The sequence below is a fragment of the Aspergillus tubingensis genome (genome assembly GCF_013340325.1).
Source record: "Aspergillus tubingensis WU-2223L DNA, scaffold_2, whole genome shotgun sequence".
Lineage (NCBI taxonomy): Eukaryota > Fungi > Ascomycota > Eurotiomycetes > Eurotiales > Aspergillaceae > Aspergillus > Aspergillus tubingensis.
In genome coordinates, this window is record NW_023336276.1 from 1,068,966 (window position 1) to 1,082,941 (window position 13,976).

At 52.0% G+C, this 13,976-nt stretch overlaps 6 protein-coding genes across 6 annotated transcripts; 3 read left to right on the forward strand and 3 right to left on the reverse strand.

The window, feature by feature from the left end:
• Positions 1–1,042: 1,042 nt before the first annotated feature.
• On the reverse strand, positions 1,043–3,684 carry AtWU_00935 (deadenylation-dependent mRNA-decapping factor PAT1; the record flags this gene model as incomplete). Its single annotated transcript, XM_035496050.1, has 3 exons — positions 1,043–1,166; positions 1,220–3,445; positions 3,536–3,684. 3 exons carry the CDS (start codon positions 3,682–3,684, stop codon positions 1,043–1,045), a joined length of 2,499 nt encoding a protein of 832 aa, XP_035351943.1.
• Positions 3,685–4,910: 1,226 nt separating this feature from the next.
• On the forward strand, positions 4,911–6,250 carry AtWU_00936 (glycosyltransferase family 15 protein; the record flags this gene model as incomplete). The annotated part of the gene is made up of 4 exons (XM_035496051.1): positions 4,911–4,952; positions 5,009–5,791; positions 5,842–6,130; positions 6,186–6,250. The coding sequence occupies 4 exons, from the start codon at positions 4,911–4,913 to the stop codon at positions 6,248–6,250; spliced, it is 1,179 nt and encodes a 392-aa protein (XP_035351944.1).
• Positions 6,251–6,807: 557 nt separating this feature from the next.
• Positions 6,808–7,600, reverse strand: AtWU_00937 (mitochondrial 37S ribosomal protein uS12m; the record flags this gene model as incomplete). Its single annotated transcript, XM_035496052.1, has 3 exons — positions 6,808–6,873; positions 6,936–7,036; positions 7,156–7,600. The coding sequence occupies 3 exons, from the start codon at positions 7,598–7,600 to the stop codon at positions 6,808–6,810; spliced, it is 612 nt and encodes a 203-aa protein (XP_035351945.1).
• A 418-nt stretch (positions 7,601–8,018) lies between these two features.
• AtWU_00938 (proteasome maturation protein) lies at positions 8,019–8,699 on the forward strand (the record flags this gene model as incomplete). The annotated part of the gene is made up of 3 exons (XM_035496053.1): positions 8,019–8,021; positions 8,113–8,548; positions 8,632–8,699. 3 exons carry the CDS (start codon positions 8,019–8,021, stop codon positions 8,697–8,699), a joined length of 507 nt encoding a protein of 168 aa, XP_035351946.1.
• A 1,046-nt stretch (positions 8,700–9,745) lies between these two features.
• On the reverse strand, positions 9,746–10,633 carry AtWU_00939 (uncharacterized protein; the record flags this gene model as incomplete). Its single annotated transcript, XM_035496054.1, has 3 exons — positions 9,746–9,900; positions 9,962–10,045; positions 10,111–10,633. 3 exons carry the CDS (start codon positions 10,631–10,633, stop codon positions 9,746–9,748), a joined length of 762 nt encoding a protein of 253 aa, XP_035351947.1.
• Positions 10,634–10,992: 359 nt separating this feature from the next.
• On the forward strand, positions 10,993–11,744 carry AtWU_00940 (uncharacterized protein; the record flags this gene model as incomplete). The annotated part of the gene is made up of 2 exons (XM_035496055.1): positions 10,993–11,140; positions 11,563–11,744. 2 exons carry the CDS (start codon positions 10,993–10,995, stop codon positions 11,742–11,744), a joined length of 330 nt encoding a protein of 109 aa, XP_035351948.1.
• Positions 11,745–13,976: the final 2,232 nt, after the last annotated feature.

Below are 13,976 nucleotides of genomic sequence, written 5' to 3' on the forward strand. Positions count from 1 at the left end.
CAAGGCCACTCGAGGCCGCTCACTAATATGCAAGGTACCACATCTATAGTTACCTCGAGTACCCGGACACCCTGGCTCCCAATGCATGTCAGGACTATGGCTCACTTGTTGGTTATTCCTTAGACCGAGGGATGGTGTGTGAGGCGGAGCAAATGGCGCCTTCAGAGCGCGGATGGATACATGGAAACAAAGGGAATTGGTCATGTGGGCGCACCTGCATTTGTTGCAAGATCGTCAAGGCTTTACAACTACATGTTGGCATCATCTTTCATTGCGAATACCGTACGTGGTCTGAGTTATGGTGATGCGACGGGATTGGTGATCATCCAACCATATTGGAATCGATCCGGAGAAGAGGTGAAAATGCCATCTTTGGAGGGGTCTGCAGACAGCTGGAGATGAAGTCAGTGGTTGAGATAGATCGGGATGGTGCACTGCCTCAGACAAGGCTGGAGATTTGCCGGTGAATATGAAATGATAAGGTGGATAAGCCTGTCCCTCCACATTGCAGGGCCAGGCTACTCGGCTGATCCATACAAAACCCACGGCTACCGACAAGAATTTTCCAAAATAAGAGAAATAGGATTGAAAAGAACACATGAAGACATAGCTAGAAGACATCACTATTGACAGACCCACCAAACATGTCGTGGGACGGAACATAAGAATCATGGTGATGCGTACATAATACATCACTGGTCGCACGCGCTTCATTCGCCAGTGCCATTATTCGGCTGCAATCGCACGCCGTCATACCTCGGCTTCGCGTCTCAAGAGAACAACTGACCTTTCAGCCAGTTGTCCCCTCCCGAGCACCCGTTTACCGGGTATCGGTCTTTAAGTATAGGCCAACTTCACTAAGGACATCTGCCCGGAGTCCACCTAACAGATCCTGTCATGTTGGGACTCGGGTGTTCACGATTGATACTGAGATAGGTTTCTGTCCGGTCCTGGATAACGCATAATCGGGGCAACAGCCTGCCCAAGGAGCTGTAGGAATTGGCCAGCGAAAGAAGTATCTCGTGGAGTTCGCCCCCGTCATCTAACCTAGAAGTTCAACATCGAGGCCAATAGCCCGCATGAAGAGGTTGACGTTGCCAAGACGCGCGCTGGCCATATCGGCAGGAAGCGTCTTGCTGTAAGTCACCGTCTCCATCACCCGGTCCCTGTAGAACGGTTAATACAATGTAAACCATGTAGACGAGGGGGTTGAACTTACTTGACCGCAATAACAAGGCGTTGCTGTTGTTCGGGGCTAGCTCCGATACCAACGGCCGCCAAGAACTGCCAAACATACATGTCGTCGCCAGCATTGATCGCGCTGGGGAAGATATCCGCAAAGGTAGGTTCAAGGGTGTCAAACAACACATTGAACTTCTCAACCCACTGCTGCCAGTCCCGCTCCGTAGCCTGTCCAGCTTCCTTCACAATTTCGGCGCGACTGAGAAGCATGGTCAAGATTCCAAGTCCAATGCGGGTCCTCGAGATCATCTGGACATGCGTCTGCGCAATGACAAGCCCCAGCAACCCAATGATGATATTGAATGGCGCCTCGTTGACGTATCCCAGAAGACTGGGCATGACGGCCTGAGAGAAAAGCTCGATGGCTTCCCGAACGGCCAGAGAGGGCTGAGTCTCACCCGGAACAGGCTGGGCGCGTCGGACAACGTCCAGAGAATCCAAGTGTACAACAATCATAGTAAGAATAGTAACGCGCTGCTCCTGATCAATGTGGCGGAAAATGCGGGGAATGGCCTTCTTGCCCTTGGGATAAGCAAGGAAGGCAATGAACGGGTGGGGTGTGTTGGTGTTGGGAACAATGGGTTCCATGACCTTCAGATTGCGCCACAGCTTCTGGTTGAGCGAACGGATCTTCTGTCTCCATTCCATGTGCTTCTGAATGGCCTCGGGATCATTCTCATCCGGCGGGGGAGGCATCGTGCGCTCCATGTCTTCCATATCCATAAGCGTGCTGTATACACTCTCCAGGTTGGTCAGGACTGATTTGCGATCGCTAACGCTCAAATCAGTGTGCGGCTTCTTCACCGTCTTAGCGCCCTCCGAGCTCTCCGGACGCTTGATGTTGAGCATGGGCTTTGGCGTCTTAGCGTTGCTGAAAGAGATCTTACCCAAGCTGCCCTCGATGATAAGCTGCTTATTCTTAGGCTTCTGCTTAGCAGCCTCCACCGCACGCTGGACCTGCTGCTGCATTCTCTGCATGTGGTTGTCGGCGCTCTGGAACTGCCGGCGAGAGCCATGGCCCCCGAGCCTGTTGCCTGTCTGGAGAAGGTATGTCTGCGCAAAGTGACCAAGAGGTTGGTGCGGATGTTGCCGCGGCGCACCCCGGATCTGGCTGTAGACCTGATAATAGAAGTCCTCTGCCAAGACAGCTTCTGCATCAGAGTCCGCCACGTTACCAGCAGCAGCGACTAGTTGCTGAAGCTGGATCCGGGTGATGAAGTTCTTGTCCTGCGGGGTCATCAGTCCGTTACCCCTGGACAGAAGGAAGATCTTGTGGTTGCGCTTCGCACGCTTGGCATCTTCCATCAAGTACGCTACGCGCTGCTCCTCCGTCAGGTGCATCAACTGCTGGGAGTTGGTGATCACGGGCAGTTGCGCGTTGTTACCACGGGGAGCTTGGGGCAGGGGCGGTTGCTGCTGCTGGGGTCGCTGAGCCGCCGGTGGCATCGCCTGACGTTGGGGAGGCACCATGTGCTGAGGAGGCAAGTTGGCATTTTGCAGCATATGAATCGGCAGGTTTGGAGGGAGCGGGTACGGCTCCGGAACCATGGGTGGCTGGTGCTGCAACAGTGCCGGTGGGACACCCTTGGCGAACTGGGCCTGTAGAATCTCAGGCGGCAGCTGCGGGAAGCCTTCGGGCAGAGGGGGCATCTGAGCTCGCTGGAGAGGCTGAGTGGGCTCTGGCATCGACTGCGGAAGGGACAGCGGGATTTGGGCGGGAAGCGAAGATGGACCCTGTCTCCGCAGCTGCGCTTCCACCTCCTCGAGACTCAGCATCTTCTTTGCTTGCGCTACCATCTGGGGCGTGGGCTGCTGCAGCTGCTGCAGCTGTTGCTGGAAATGCTGTTCCGGCTTCTTTGACATGCCCCAGACGCTAGACTTGGCCTGAAGATCGGGGATGTAACCCGGGTCGTTGTACTTCTCATAGCCAGACCGTTTGGGCTTCTGGTCCGCAGTGTCTGGCAGAGCAGTATCGGCCGTGGGTTGCGAAGGAGCGGTCGCAGGCGCACCGGGTTTCTGAAGGCTGTAACGGATCTGCTCCTCTCCGATCACATCCGCGACCTGAGCAGTCTTTCCGAAGAAGTCGAAATCCTTTCCAACCGGGCCGGTGTCGAAGCCGCCACCAAACGTGTCATCGTTGAACGCATCCTGGTCATCGTCCAGTTGGTCTCCCAGGCCATCGTACGTATCCTCAAAGTCGATGCTATAGCAATTGAAAGAAAGCGCCGCTGGTCAGCTCCATGGCCCCCGTTGTCTCAATTGATTTAAGTGAAGCAGAGTGGGGGAGACTTACACGTCGTCATCCTTGTCGTCTCGGAAGTTTGCTGCCAGTCTGGCGCGGGCAACTTCGGCGAACGGATCAGGGGTGTCGAAGATACCCCTCTGTTCACCCGCAGGAGCTCGATCCCTAGGCAGGGTGGTATTAAAGCCGAAGAAGGACATCTTCGGGGGAAGCGGGGGGTGGGGGGGAGGCAGTGGGTGTAGGAAGAGGGCGAGAATTACCACCGCGGCATAATTGGGTAGTGCGGGATGAGGTTCACAGCCGGTCTGATATCACCCGCTTTAGCTTAGTCCGCTGTGGCCTGAAAGCCTGAGGCAGTAAGACATTAAGGCATTAAGGCATACAATTAGCCACCGCATCACGGGGAAGCGGTTGCCCCTTAGTCATCAGGTCTCCTGTTGTCTCCGTTGGACTCGGAAGATAATGGACTTTGTAGATATGAGAACGACCCCTTTTTGTATCTATCTATATCACACCACACTCTTAAAGCCCTCGGAGTACACGGATAATTGTCTACTTTATGAAGTAGTATCCGGGGCAGTGCTTTGCATGTATTATACTATCTGGTCCTCATCTCGCCCTATAGGGAGTATGTATGTATGTGGTCCCCAAACCCCAAGGCAGGATGGGATCGACGCCCAGCCAGATGGACTGATACACTGAAGCACCGATCGCATCCCTTCCTTAACGTCATCTTTGGTATAGACCCCTCCCTACGAAAGAGTAAAAGTTTCCTCCTTGTAGATATTAAATGTCAGAATGTATACTTTTCTTATCTCACGCATCCACTGGGTGGCTCAAAATCGGTGCGACGTACGTGGCCCGGCCAATAATGGGGGAAATTACGTCGCCCTCACCATACCGGGGCGAATAGGCTAGACTGCCAACGTACGCTGGCGCTTTGTTGACATCTGCCTTTTTTCTCCCACATTTGATCTTCCATCTCCTTAAATATTTCTGTCGGACTCAACTTTTTCTAATAAAGAACGGTTGGGGAAGCACGAGCGCCGTGGTCAGGATCGACAACCAGTGCCCCGAATTGCCAACTAACTTTAATCTTTACCTGATGCGCCGCGGGTCCATCATCTGCATCGTCGTTACCGATCGCCCATAGATTCCCAAGAATATCTGGGAGGCGCATTTCTCACCGGGCCTGTCACAACTGCCTAGATCGAGGGAGGCCCCATCTGTCGGATTTCTTCCTTACTTACACACTAGCTGTCCGTCATTCGTTTGTCAACTTCATCAGCATCTTGATCCTCACTATCCGTCCTCCTTTGTTCTCCGACACTGCGCAACAGGCACCCGTATTCAGCCCTGCGCATCTAACCATTGCTCCTCCCACCTCCTCACCGACGCTTCGGCACTGCGCAGTGCCCTTCACATCATGGCTATAGGGCCATTGCGATATCTTCTGTTCGCCATCACGGTGAGTGTGTCTGGCCTGCCACAGAAACCCCTTTCGCATCACTGACTGGCTTCAAGGGGTTGGCCGTCTTCTTTTTCATCTCTAGGAGCGCTATCCCAATCCCCGAGAACATCGGCACCAAGTTGAACCCCGCGACCTACAAAGACACCTTTTCCTCCTCTCACTCCTCGCAAAATGATGCGCTGTCATCAAGTGGACCGATCAAAGACATCCCGACGGATCGCGTGAACGCCACCTTCGTGACCCTCGCTCGCAACACGGATCTTTGGGAGATGGTTAAGTCCATCCGGACGGTGGAAGACCGCTTTAACCACAACTATCACTACGATTGGGTGTTCTTGAACGACAAGCCCTTCGATGACGAGTTCAAGAAGGTCACCTCAGCCTTGATCTCCGGCAATACGTTCTATGGCGTGATCCCGAAGGAACATTGGTCATATCCCGAGTGGATTGACCAGGATAAGGCGAAGAAGGTCCGACAGGAAATGGGAGAGAAGAAGATCATCTACGGCGACTCGGAGAGCTACCGTCACATGTGCCGTTATGAATCCGGATTCTTCTTCCGGCACCCGCTGATGCTGAACTATGAGTACTACTGGCGCGTGGAGCCTAGCATTGAGCTCTTCTGTGATGTCAGCTTTGACCCGTTCCGTTACGTGAAAGAGAACGACAAGAAGTACAGCTTCGTGCTGAGTCTGTACGAGTATTACGACACCATCCCGAGCCTGTGGGGTACGGTGCAAAAGTTCATGGAGGAGCACCCGGAGCATATCGCAGACGGCAACTCCATGAGTTTCTTGAGTGACGATGGCGGCAAGACTTACAACAAGTGTCACTTCGTGAGTATTACCCTTTAATCTCTCCGCTGGCTTAACTAACCAGTTTGTAGTGGTCCAACTTTGAGATTGGAAGTCTGGAATGGCTGCGGTCCAAGGAATACATTGACTACTTTGAGACGCTCGACCACGCTGGTGGCTTCTTCTACGAGCGTTGGGGCGATGCTCCGGTGCACTCTATCGCCGCGGGACTTCTCTTGAAGAAAGAGCAGATCCACTTCTTCAACGAAATTGGCTACTACCATGTCCCCTTCACCCACTGCCCGACTGGCGAGCAGCTAAGGCTGGACTTGAAGTGCCACTGCAACCCCAAGGACAACTTTGACTGGAAGGGATACTCTTGTAAGTTCCCCTCTCTCCTTCCGTTGGGGCATCATAACTAACGAGCAACGTACAGGCACGTCCCGGTTCTTCCAAACCAACGACATGGATAAGCCTAAGGGCTACGAGAATGAGAGCTAAGGGGCTCATGACTGATTATATCACTCAAAAAGTAAATGCAAATTCTGTCCTTGCGCAGCGCAAGGTTGGCCGTGCATGTGATCAGCAAAGTCGGACATCTCTTCACCAAGCAAGGTGGAGTGACATTGTCCAGGCATAAAACGTCCACTAACGGGACACTTCCCAGCTCATTACCGAACCATTTCCAACCATCCTGCTGTATGCTGGGCGCAGGTTCACAACATTTGAAAAATATTCTTCATTTCTTGATTTCCGGACGAGGGTGTCATGTGTTTATAAGATTGTCGGGAACTTCACTTCACAAGCGCGCATCATTTTTTCTCTATATTCCGGGTATAGGGGTTGCAAGGTACAGAGATCGTGTGCAGGATGTACTGGATGGAGTCGGGATGAACTGGGAAAGGAAAATAACTGCTCTGTAGCCAGGCAAGCCTCATAAATGTACATAGCCGTGTTCTAATGATAACAACGATATAAAGATCCGTCAAAGCACGATGTAATGATACAAACAATACCAAAAAATGTAATCAAGCACAAGCAACATCCCTCACACCCAACTAATCCTTCTTAGGCTTCTTCGTACCATACTTCGACCGACTGTTCAACCGAGAAGCAACACCACCCTGAAAGAAGTTAGCAAACTGCCCCCAATCCCTAAAAACCCAATCGCAGAGAATGAACCTACCAAATCCATCGCACCACGAACCAAATGGTACTTCACACCAGGACAATCAGGCACACGACCACCACGCACCATAACGACACTGTGCTGCTGGATATTGTGTCCTACACACAGTGACAAATTAGCCTCATTCATCCAATTCCACTATTCCCATCTACTCTCATTCTCTTCATCCCCAACCCAATCCCACAAAGACCAAAGCGGAGAGGAAAAGCGAACTCACCTTCACCAGGAATATAAGCCGTAACAACCTTCCCACTACTCAACCTAACTCTCGCCGTCTTCCGCTCACCAGAGTTCGGCTTCTTGGGCTTCGTAATACCCGTCTTCAAACACACTCCCTTCATCTGAGACCGGCCGATCAGCGCCGGAGACCGAGAGCGACGTGCGCGCTGCGCAGTACGGCATCCGCGCCGCACTTGGTTGTAGGTAGCCTGGCGGAACGGGGAGGTGGAGAATTGCCGGAGAATGGAGGAAGAAGAGGATGTGACGGAGATCTTGCTTGCAGCAGCAACTGCAGTGGGCGTGCGGAGGACGGGCTGGAAAGGTCGTCGGGGAGCGGCGGCGAGGGTGGTGATGGAGCAGGAGGTAGTGGATTTGATAGCGGCGGGACGCTGGACAAGAGTCCGGAGCGTGCGCAGGGCGAGGGAGGAGACGAGAGGGGCCATTTTTTGCTTATATGTCTCCTTGGCGATGTGCTTTGGCCTGGGGGCTTCCGTATATTGGTTATCGGGATGGGTAACATTTCCTGGACGGGCTGAGAGAGATTGTATCACGTGACGGGTGGAAGATGGCGGAGGTGGTGGGTGTGGTGCGCCGGAGGAGCTTGCTGCGGGAACGCGCCAGTGGACTGGCTGCCTGGCTTGGCTGCGATGTCAGAGCTGCTGGTGCTGGTGCTGGTGCTTGCTACGTCGGTACTACCTTTACTGACTGACTGCTTAACTATCCTCCTCCGACTTTCAACCTCCCATCTCACGAACAACCACACTCATCTAACCTTTCGATTTACACAACCATCTTTTACTCTCACCCTCGATACTACACATATACCACCCTGCAAATAAAACTCCCATCACAACCGTCACAATGGTCCGTCCATCCATCTACTCACAACCTCCCCGATACCCTCATCTCCCAACCCTCATCCATACAGAAACGGATAACTAACAAAGATCAATAGTCCCTCCGCATCGCCCCCCCCTCCAGCAACCCAACCCAAACAACCAACACGACCACCCGCGCCGTCATCGACCTCCCCCACCCCTCCAAGGGCGCCCCCTCAGCCCCCGGTCTCCCCGACACCCTCCGCGACAACATCACTCTCCAAGCACCCCGGGGCCCTCCCTCCACAGCGACCACCACCCCATCCTCGACGCACCCGCTCGAGGCCCGTCTTATCGCGTGGCGCGCCACCCAGGATGCATTGAAGATGGAGTCGCTGCGTCGGGCGTACGGTATCGCGGAGCCCGTGCGCCGCGGCATGGAGTTGAAGATCGTGCGGGATGGTTCGTTCAGGCCTGCTGCGTTGGGTGGTCTCGGAATGGGAAATCTTCATGAGGATATTTTGGTCCTGGGTGGTAGGGATGCTGAGGTGGGTTGGGAGGATGTGTTCAAGGGTGAGTTTTTACCTATACCTTCTTTCATGTTTTGGTGAAGGAGGTTGTGTGTGTGTGTGTTTTGCTAACGAGTGGGGGTTTAGGTGATGAGTTCCGTGAACCGCCTGCTTTCCATGATGAGATGGAGAAGAGATTGCGTATGGATCACTGAAGGGGTGATGATGGTGGTGGTAGTCTGGTCTGGACATGACATGGCATGGCATGGCTTTACTTAACTCATTGGTTGGCTGTTGAATGGGTTGTTATGAATCGGATTTCATTAAGTTTGTTTCTTTTATTTCTTGATACAGGCGCTGTCTGCGGTAAACTATACAATACAATCAATAAATGGTGGTTTCATCTACTTGAATACTTTTGAATAAGCCTACGTTGGTTGAAAGGGAAGTACTACTACAGGCTGAATAGCTACCATATGTGCAATCTTTGTACATTATGTAGTTTCCGCTGGCCTCAAACCAAGGAAACGCTATATTTGACATCAACCTGTGGGTCGCACAAGCCCCGTATCTCAAACTAGATTCAATCAGATGGCTGGCCAGATCGGAAGAGGGCCACCAGGGTCTTCCGTGAGCACTGCAAATTCGTCGGTCCAAGCCCTAACGCAACAGAAACACAGCAGAACGGCAAAGGACCATGTAAGCAATTGCAAGAGATAGGCTTCCAATATGTGAACATAAATGCAACAAATTTGAGACCGGCCAACGAGACAACACAGGGGGCGGGAGAGCAAGCGAGAACATGAGCTTTAGGGTATATACGAAATAAGCGGAAGCGGAGCAGCATCAAGCAACTCATGGAACTATGCAAGCCAAACGGTGACCACTTGGTGGAACAGACAACGGGGTAAATGTCAATGCAGCGATGCTGGTAAAGCGATGATAACCCATCCATAACGCCGTCTCATTACGGTCAGACAGCCAACCACATGCAATGTCTTGCGGCTATAAAGGCGAACAAGCGTGAGGGAGGACCAAAGCCTACTCGAACCCAGCAGAGAGAAGCAACAAGGCTCCAATAAGGGGTCTAGAAGAAAGCTCGTATCGACGAATCTTCATGTGGCACAAGCAAGTGAGCTTGGCATTGGTATCTGGGAGGGCAAAGCGATAATGGCAGTTCCCGAGGACGCAAGCAAGGGAGGACTGCCTTGAGTATTTAACTTCTGTCGTCTCCTTTCTCGGGCGGAAACAGTCCTATTCATTATTGGATGATGCAGCGACAGCCAGGGCTACGCTCACTGGACTCCCGCTCCCGGGTGTACTGGGGTTTAGACTTGGCGTCTTCTTCGTCAACGATCTCCTGGGGCTTCACAGTCATATGAACCACATTAGGAGCATCCCGGCTGAACTTGGAGTCTAGATGATAGTAGATCAGCACCAGCACCAGCACCAGAGAAGCGGTAGAAGTGACAAATACCTGATAACGGGGCTTTGTCATCAAGCAGCTTGCCGAATGAGATGAGTCGGATGGAGCTGGGCGATGATGGCCGCGGCTCCCAGTCTGCCAGGAATCATAAGTTAGCCACCCGCAACTTCCGAGACAACCCTGGGCTATTGCACGCATACCTTGGCGCCATTCTCGCCAGATCAATTCCTTCAACGTGTATACACTCATGGCGAAGGGATCGTAATTCTCTACATTGACCGACCGTTTCCGTAGGTATTTCCCATCGATCTTGAAAGGGTGTCGGGAGCCTGTTATCAAGAGCAGGGTGATCACCAAGGATGGGCCCGTGTCCTCCTCCTCTTTGGCAGCCTCATCTGATCCCTGGGACGATGGCTCGGAGCCAGCTGCCGGAGCCTTCGCCTCATCGTGTTGTTCCGGAGATGCGCTTGCAGATGGAGCCGCATCTACAGGGTCCTGCTTGGGAACGGGAGCTGGCGTATTGTCCTCATTATTGTCTGTGGGCTTCGCATCCACCGAACTGGGCTCTTGGCTCTCGGCCTGGGCGTTATCGGGATGAGGGGCGGCACTAGGAAGCTCCTGGGTTTCTGACGATGGCACGGCAATGGTTGTGGACTGCGAAGTCAGGTTGGAGTCGGAGGTGGGCGACATGGGATCAAATTTGGGGTCTTCGGTGACCGACATGGTTTGTTCTGACACACCTCGTGAAGCCGCACGAGTCAGATAGCGCGAGGGGAAGAAAGGAAGGCTAAGCTAGCAGTTCGGAATCGATGAAAACTTTAAAAGAGAGAATAGATCGCAGCGAAAATTCCGTTGGGGATAGTTGAACCGATATGGGAGTTGACTGATGAGGGTAAAAGGGGGGGAGGCGAATCAGGCTGGGGATTGAAGACAGGAGCGGATGAAGCAAGGCGATGCGCGCACGGAGGAGGGAAAGGAGGGCAGGCTGAGAGAGGGTGCTAAATTAGGTAGGCGAGGAGGAGTTTCCAAGGGTGGCCCGAACAAGAGACTAGAACCTTGATCGGGGATGGGTGAAGGGGGCCATGCGACCCGAAGGAGACCAGCGAGAGCGAAAAGGGGACGGCGTGAGTAGTGAGGAGACGAGGGACCACGAAGGCGATCGGGCGGGCCCACGAGTGGAGGAGGAGAAGAAGAAGAAGAAGGAGGAGAGGATTGATTATTACCCTGTGTGTAAGGCTGAAAGGGAGACTAAAAAAGGTTTATGGCAATAATGAAGAAGATGGGGAATGTATAAAGAATGGGAGAGGGGGAGGCAAAGGGGAGGGGGAAAGAGGAAGTAAGTACGGAGTAGGAGAAGGGGACAAAAAGACTGGATTGATTGATTGATTGATGGATGGGATGGACAGGGAAAGGGAGAGAGAGAGGAGAGACAAGACAAGACAGAACAGACAGAGAGGTCCAAGCCAGTCACTGCTGAGGGGAGCCCCGATCTGGTTGGTTGTTCCCCCGGGCGTCACCTTGGATCGGTGGGCCACCGCCCATAATTAACGGCCCTTTCTACTCTTCCTTCATCCTTCTCCTTCTTCTTTCCCTCTTCCCCTTCCGGTTCATCTCAATCATCGTTCGTCAGTTGAACTTGGCTTTGCATGCAGGTGATTCTTTGGGCGTCAGCATCGGCTTGAATGGACGGAATGAGAATCAATTCCCGCGTGCAGCTGAGGCCTTGGTGGCAGCGGATCCTGGTCGCTTCCGGACATATCTGCGTCATGAGGAGGTCGTGACACCTGTCATGCTGGAAATCGCTCCTGTTGACTCCATAGAAGCTGTGCGATAAAACCTCTACACATGGTTTAGATCTCTACGCTTAGCTTAGGGAGATAAGCAACTCCCAGACAATTCATGTTGTTAACTGGGCCCAAGGCATGCACGCGGAAGATAAAGATGTTCATTCATCAGATGATAGGTTCTATCTAATCAGTACAGAATGAATGCACCACTCCGACCATATGCCCCTTACACACTATACATGGTGCATTAGCGCTCTACACTAGAGTATGCCGCCTTGCTAAGGCTGTCGATTGAGGGGTTGCACCTGCTCAAGTGATCGTGTTTCATACCACCCTGCATACGTCTACCTTTCGAAGGAAAACGACGAACTATCCTTAAGAGAGCTCGAGCGCATCGACGAATTGATATCCGTGCGCTACTATGGTGCTTCTTGAGATAGACAAGCAATGACAAATTATCGCACATCAGCGATAATCGTTGCTTTACTTTGTGCGAGCACGTGCTGACGTGACCTGACATCTATGCAAGATCTTTAGACCAAGTGTTGGCCACGCCGGGACATTCAGCGGGGTCAGTCCCCTCGTAGCAGAACGAAATAGCTAAATCAAAGATAGGCATAGAAATATACCCGAAAAAAGACATGCTACGACGACGCAGTCGATTGGTCTGATTGACAAGCGTCTGAGACATACTACAGTCTAGAAGAGATCGCCAACACTCTAATCACGATACTAGTTCTAGGAGCTCTGCAAAACCCTATCTTATTCTTCTAGGCCTTTCCATGACTAATCTTGCAGAAATCTAGAAGCAAGAGGTTCAACTGCCTGCTTCGTCAGCTATGAATGAGATATGCGACACTGGAACTAGCTAGTCACTCTTGTCTATAGGACGACACCGACTTCATCAGTACCATGTTAAGGTCAGGGAGGAGACTATCGAACTTGTCAGTCTTATACCATGGTTAGAGGCACTGAATACTTAGACGTAGCCGTTCGATTACAAACACTACGCTTGAGTAGTATCTGTCATCTATTGGGGATGTTTTACACTAGAAGCGGTTGACTTTGTCTTCATGAGTGAACAGGACCCCGTTGCCTCAGGCCATTAAATATAAGTGGGTCGCTGATCAATCCACAGTCATATTTCAACTTCGAGAACTATTCTAGATCACAGGCCACCAGTTGGTTTGTCATCGAATATCCCGTCGCGCACACCTGCAGAAAGGTCCAGATATTATGGACTGGAACTTGTTTGATTTTTTCGTGCCCCCACGGTCTAGGCTTCTACTTGACCACTACATGATCAACACACTGGCACCTCTCCGTGGTGACTTTTTCGACAGCTGGGTCTCGCTTAGTATACGAAAATAAACCAGAGCTATCTAGACACAGGATAACGATGACGCTTCATGTCTCGTTTTGGAATGTATCACGGCTGAATTATATAGACTGAACTGGAGAATGTGTCCTCGCAGTCGCTCCATATTCCCGGCTCGTCGGCCGTATACTGTCGCATCTGTCGCACCGTCATAGATACACTGAAGCTCGGATACTCCAGTGCTAGCCTTTCCCAGAGTACCGATGGCTATCATAGCTGTTAACGATCGGTTCTAAGCTACCAGTTACTTTGTGTATATGCGTCAATGCTTGCAGACTTCGCACGAGGGGATCTCGTACTTCCTACTACGGGTCTGGCTCAAGAGCTGAATGGGAGCATTATATAGGGATATTACGAAAACTCGCATAGATAGTCAGCGCGGACTAAGAACAGATACAACCTCGACCGGAGACTCTGGTAACTTGTTCGGACACAGCTTTGTGCTCTCGTATATCTTCTGCGATGTCAGCGCAGATCGGCAAAGGATGGCATACAATGCAGCGCCATGAAGTCTACACCACGACAGGACCAAATTGAGGGATTATCCAATGTAACATGGCTAGACTTTCCCAAAAACCATGCTACCGTCTTGCAGTGTCTGCAGGCATAAAATCACATTCTCAATACGAAGGCACCGATAGGAAATGTAGCGAATCAGTGGTTGAACACGCATCGAGAATTCCAGGCCAGGGGTAGAAAGAGGCAGCCAATGCCAACTCACAGAGCAATGGCGATGAAGTTTATACCAATCTCACCAAGATTCGGCTCCTGTCCCATGCATAGGCACAGTCGAGTCGTCCAAGGCCTGACAGTCAAGCGATGGTGTTTCCCCAATGGCAATAGGAGCCATTGCCAAGAACCCTTAAATGCGTTAGAGAATCTATAGTGTAGCCATGAATCA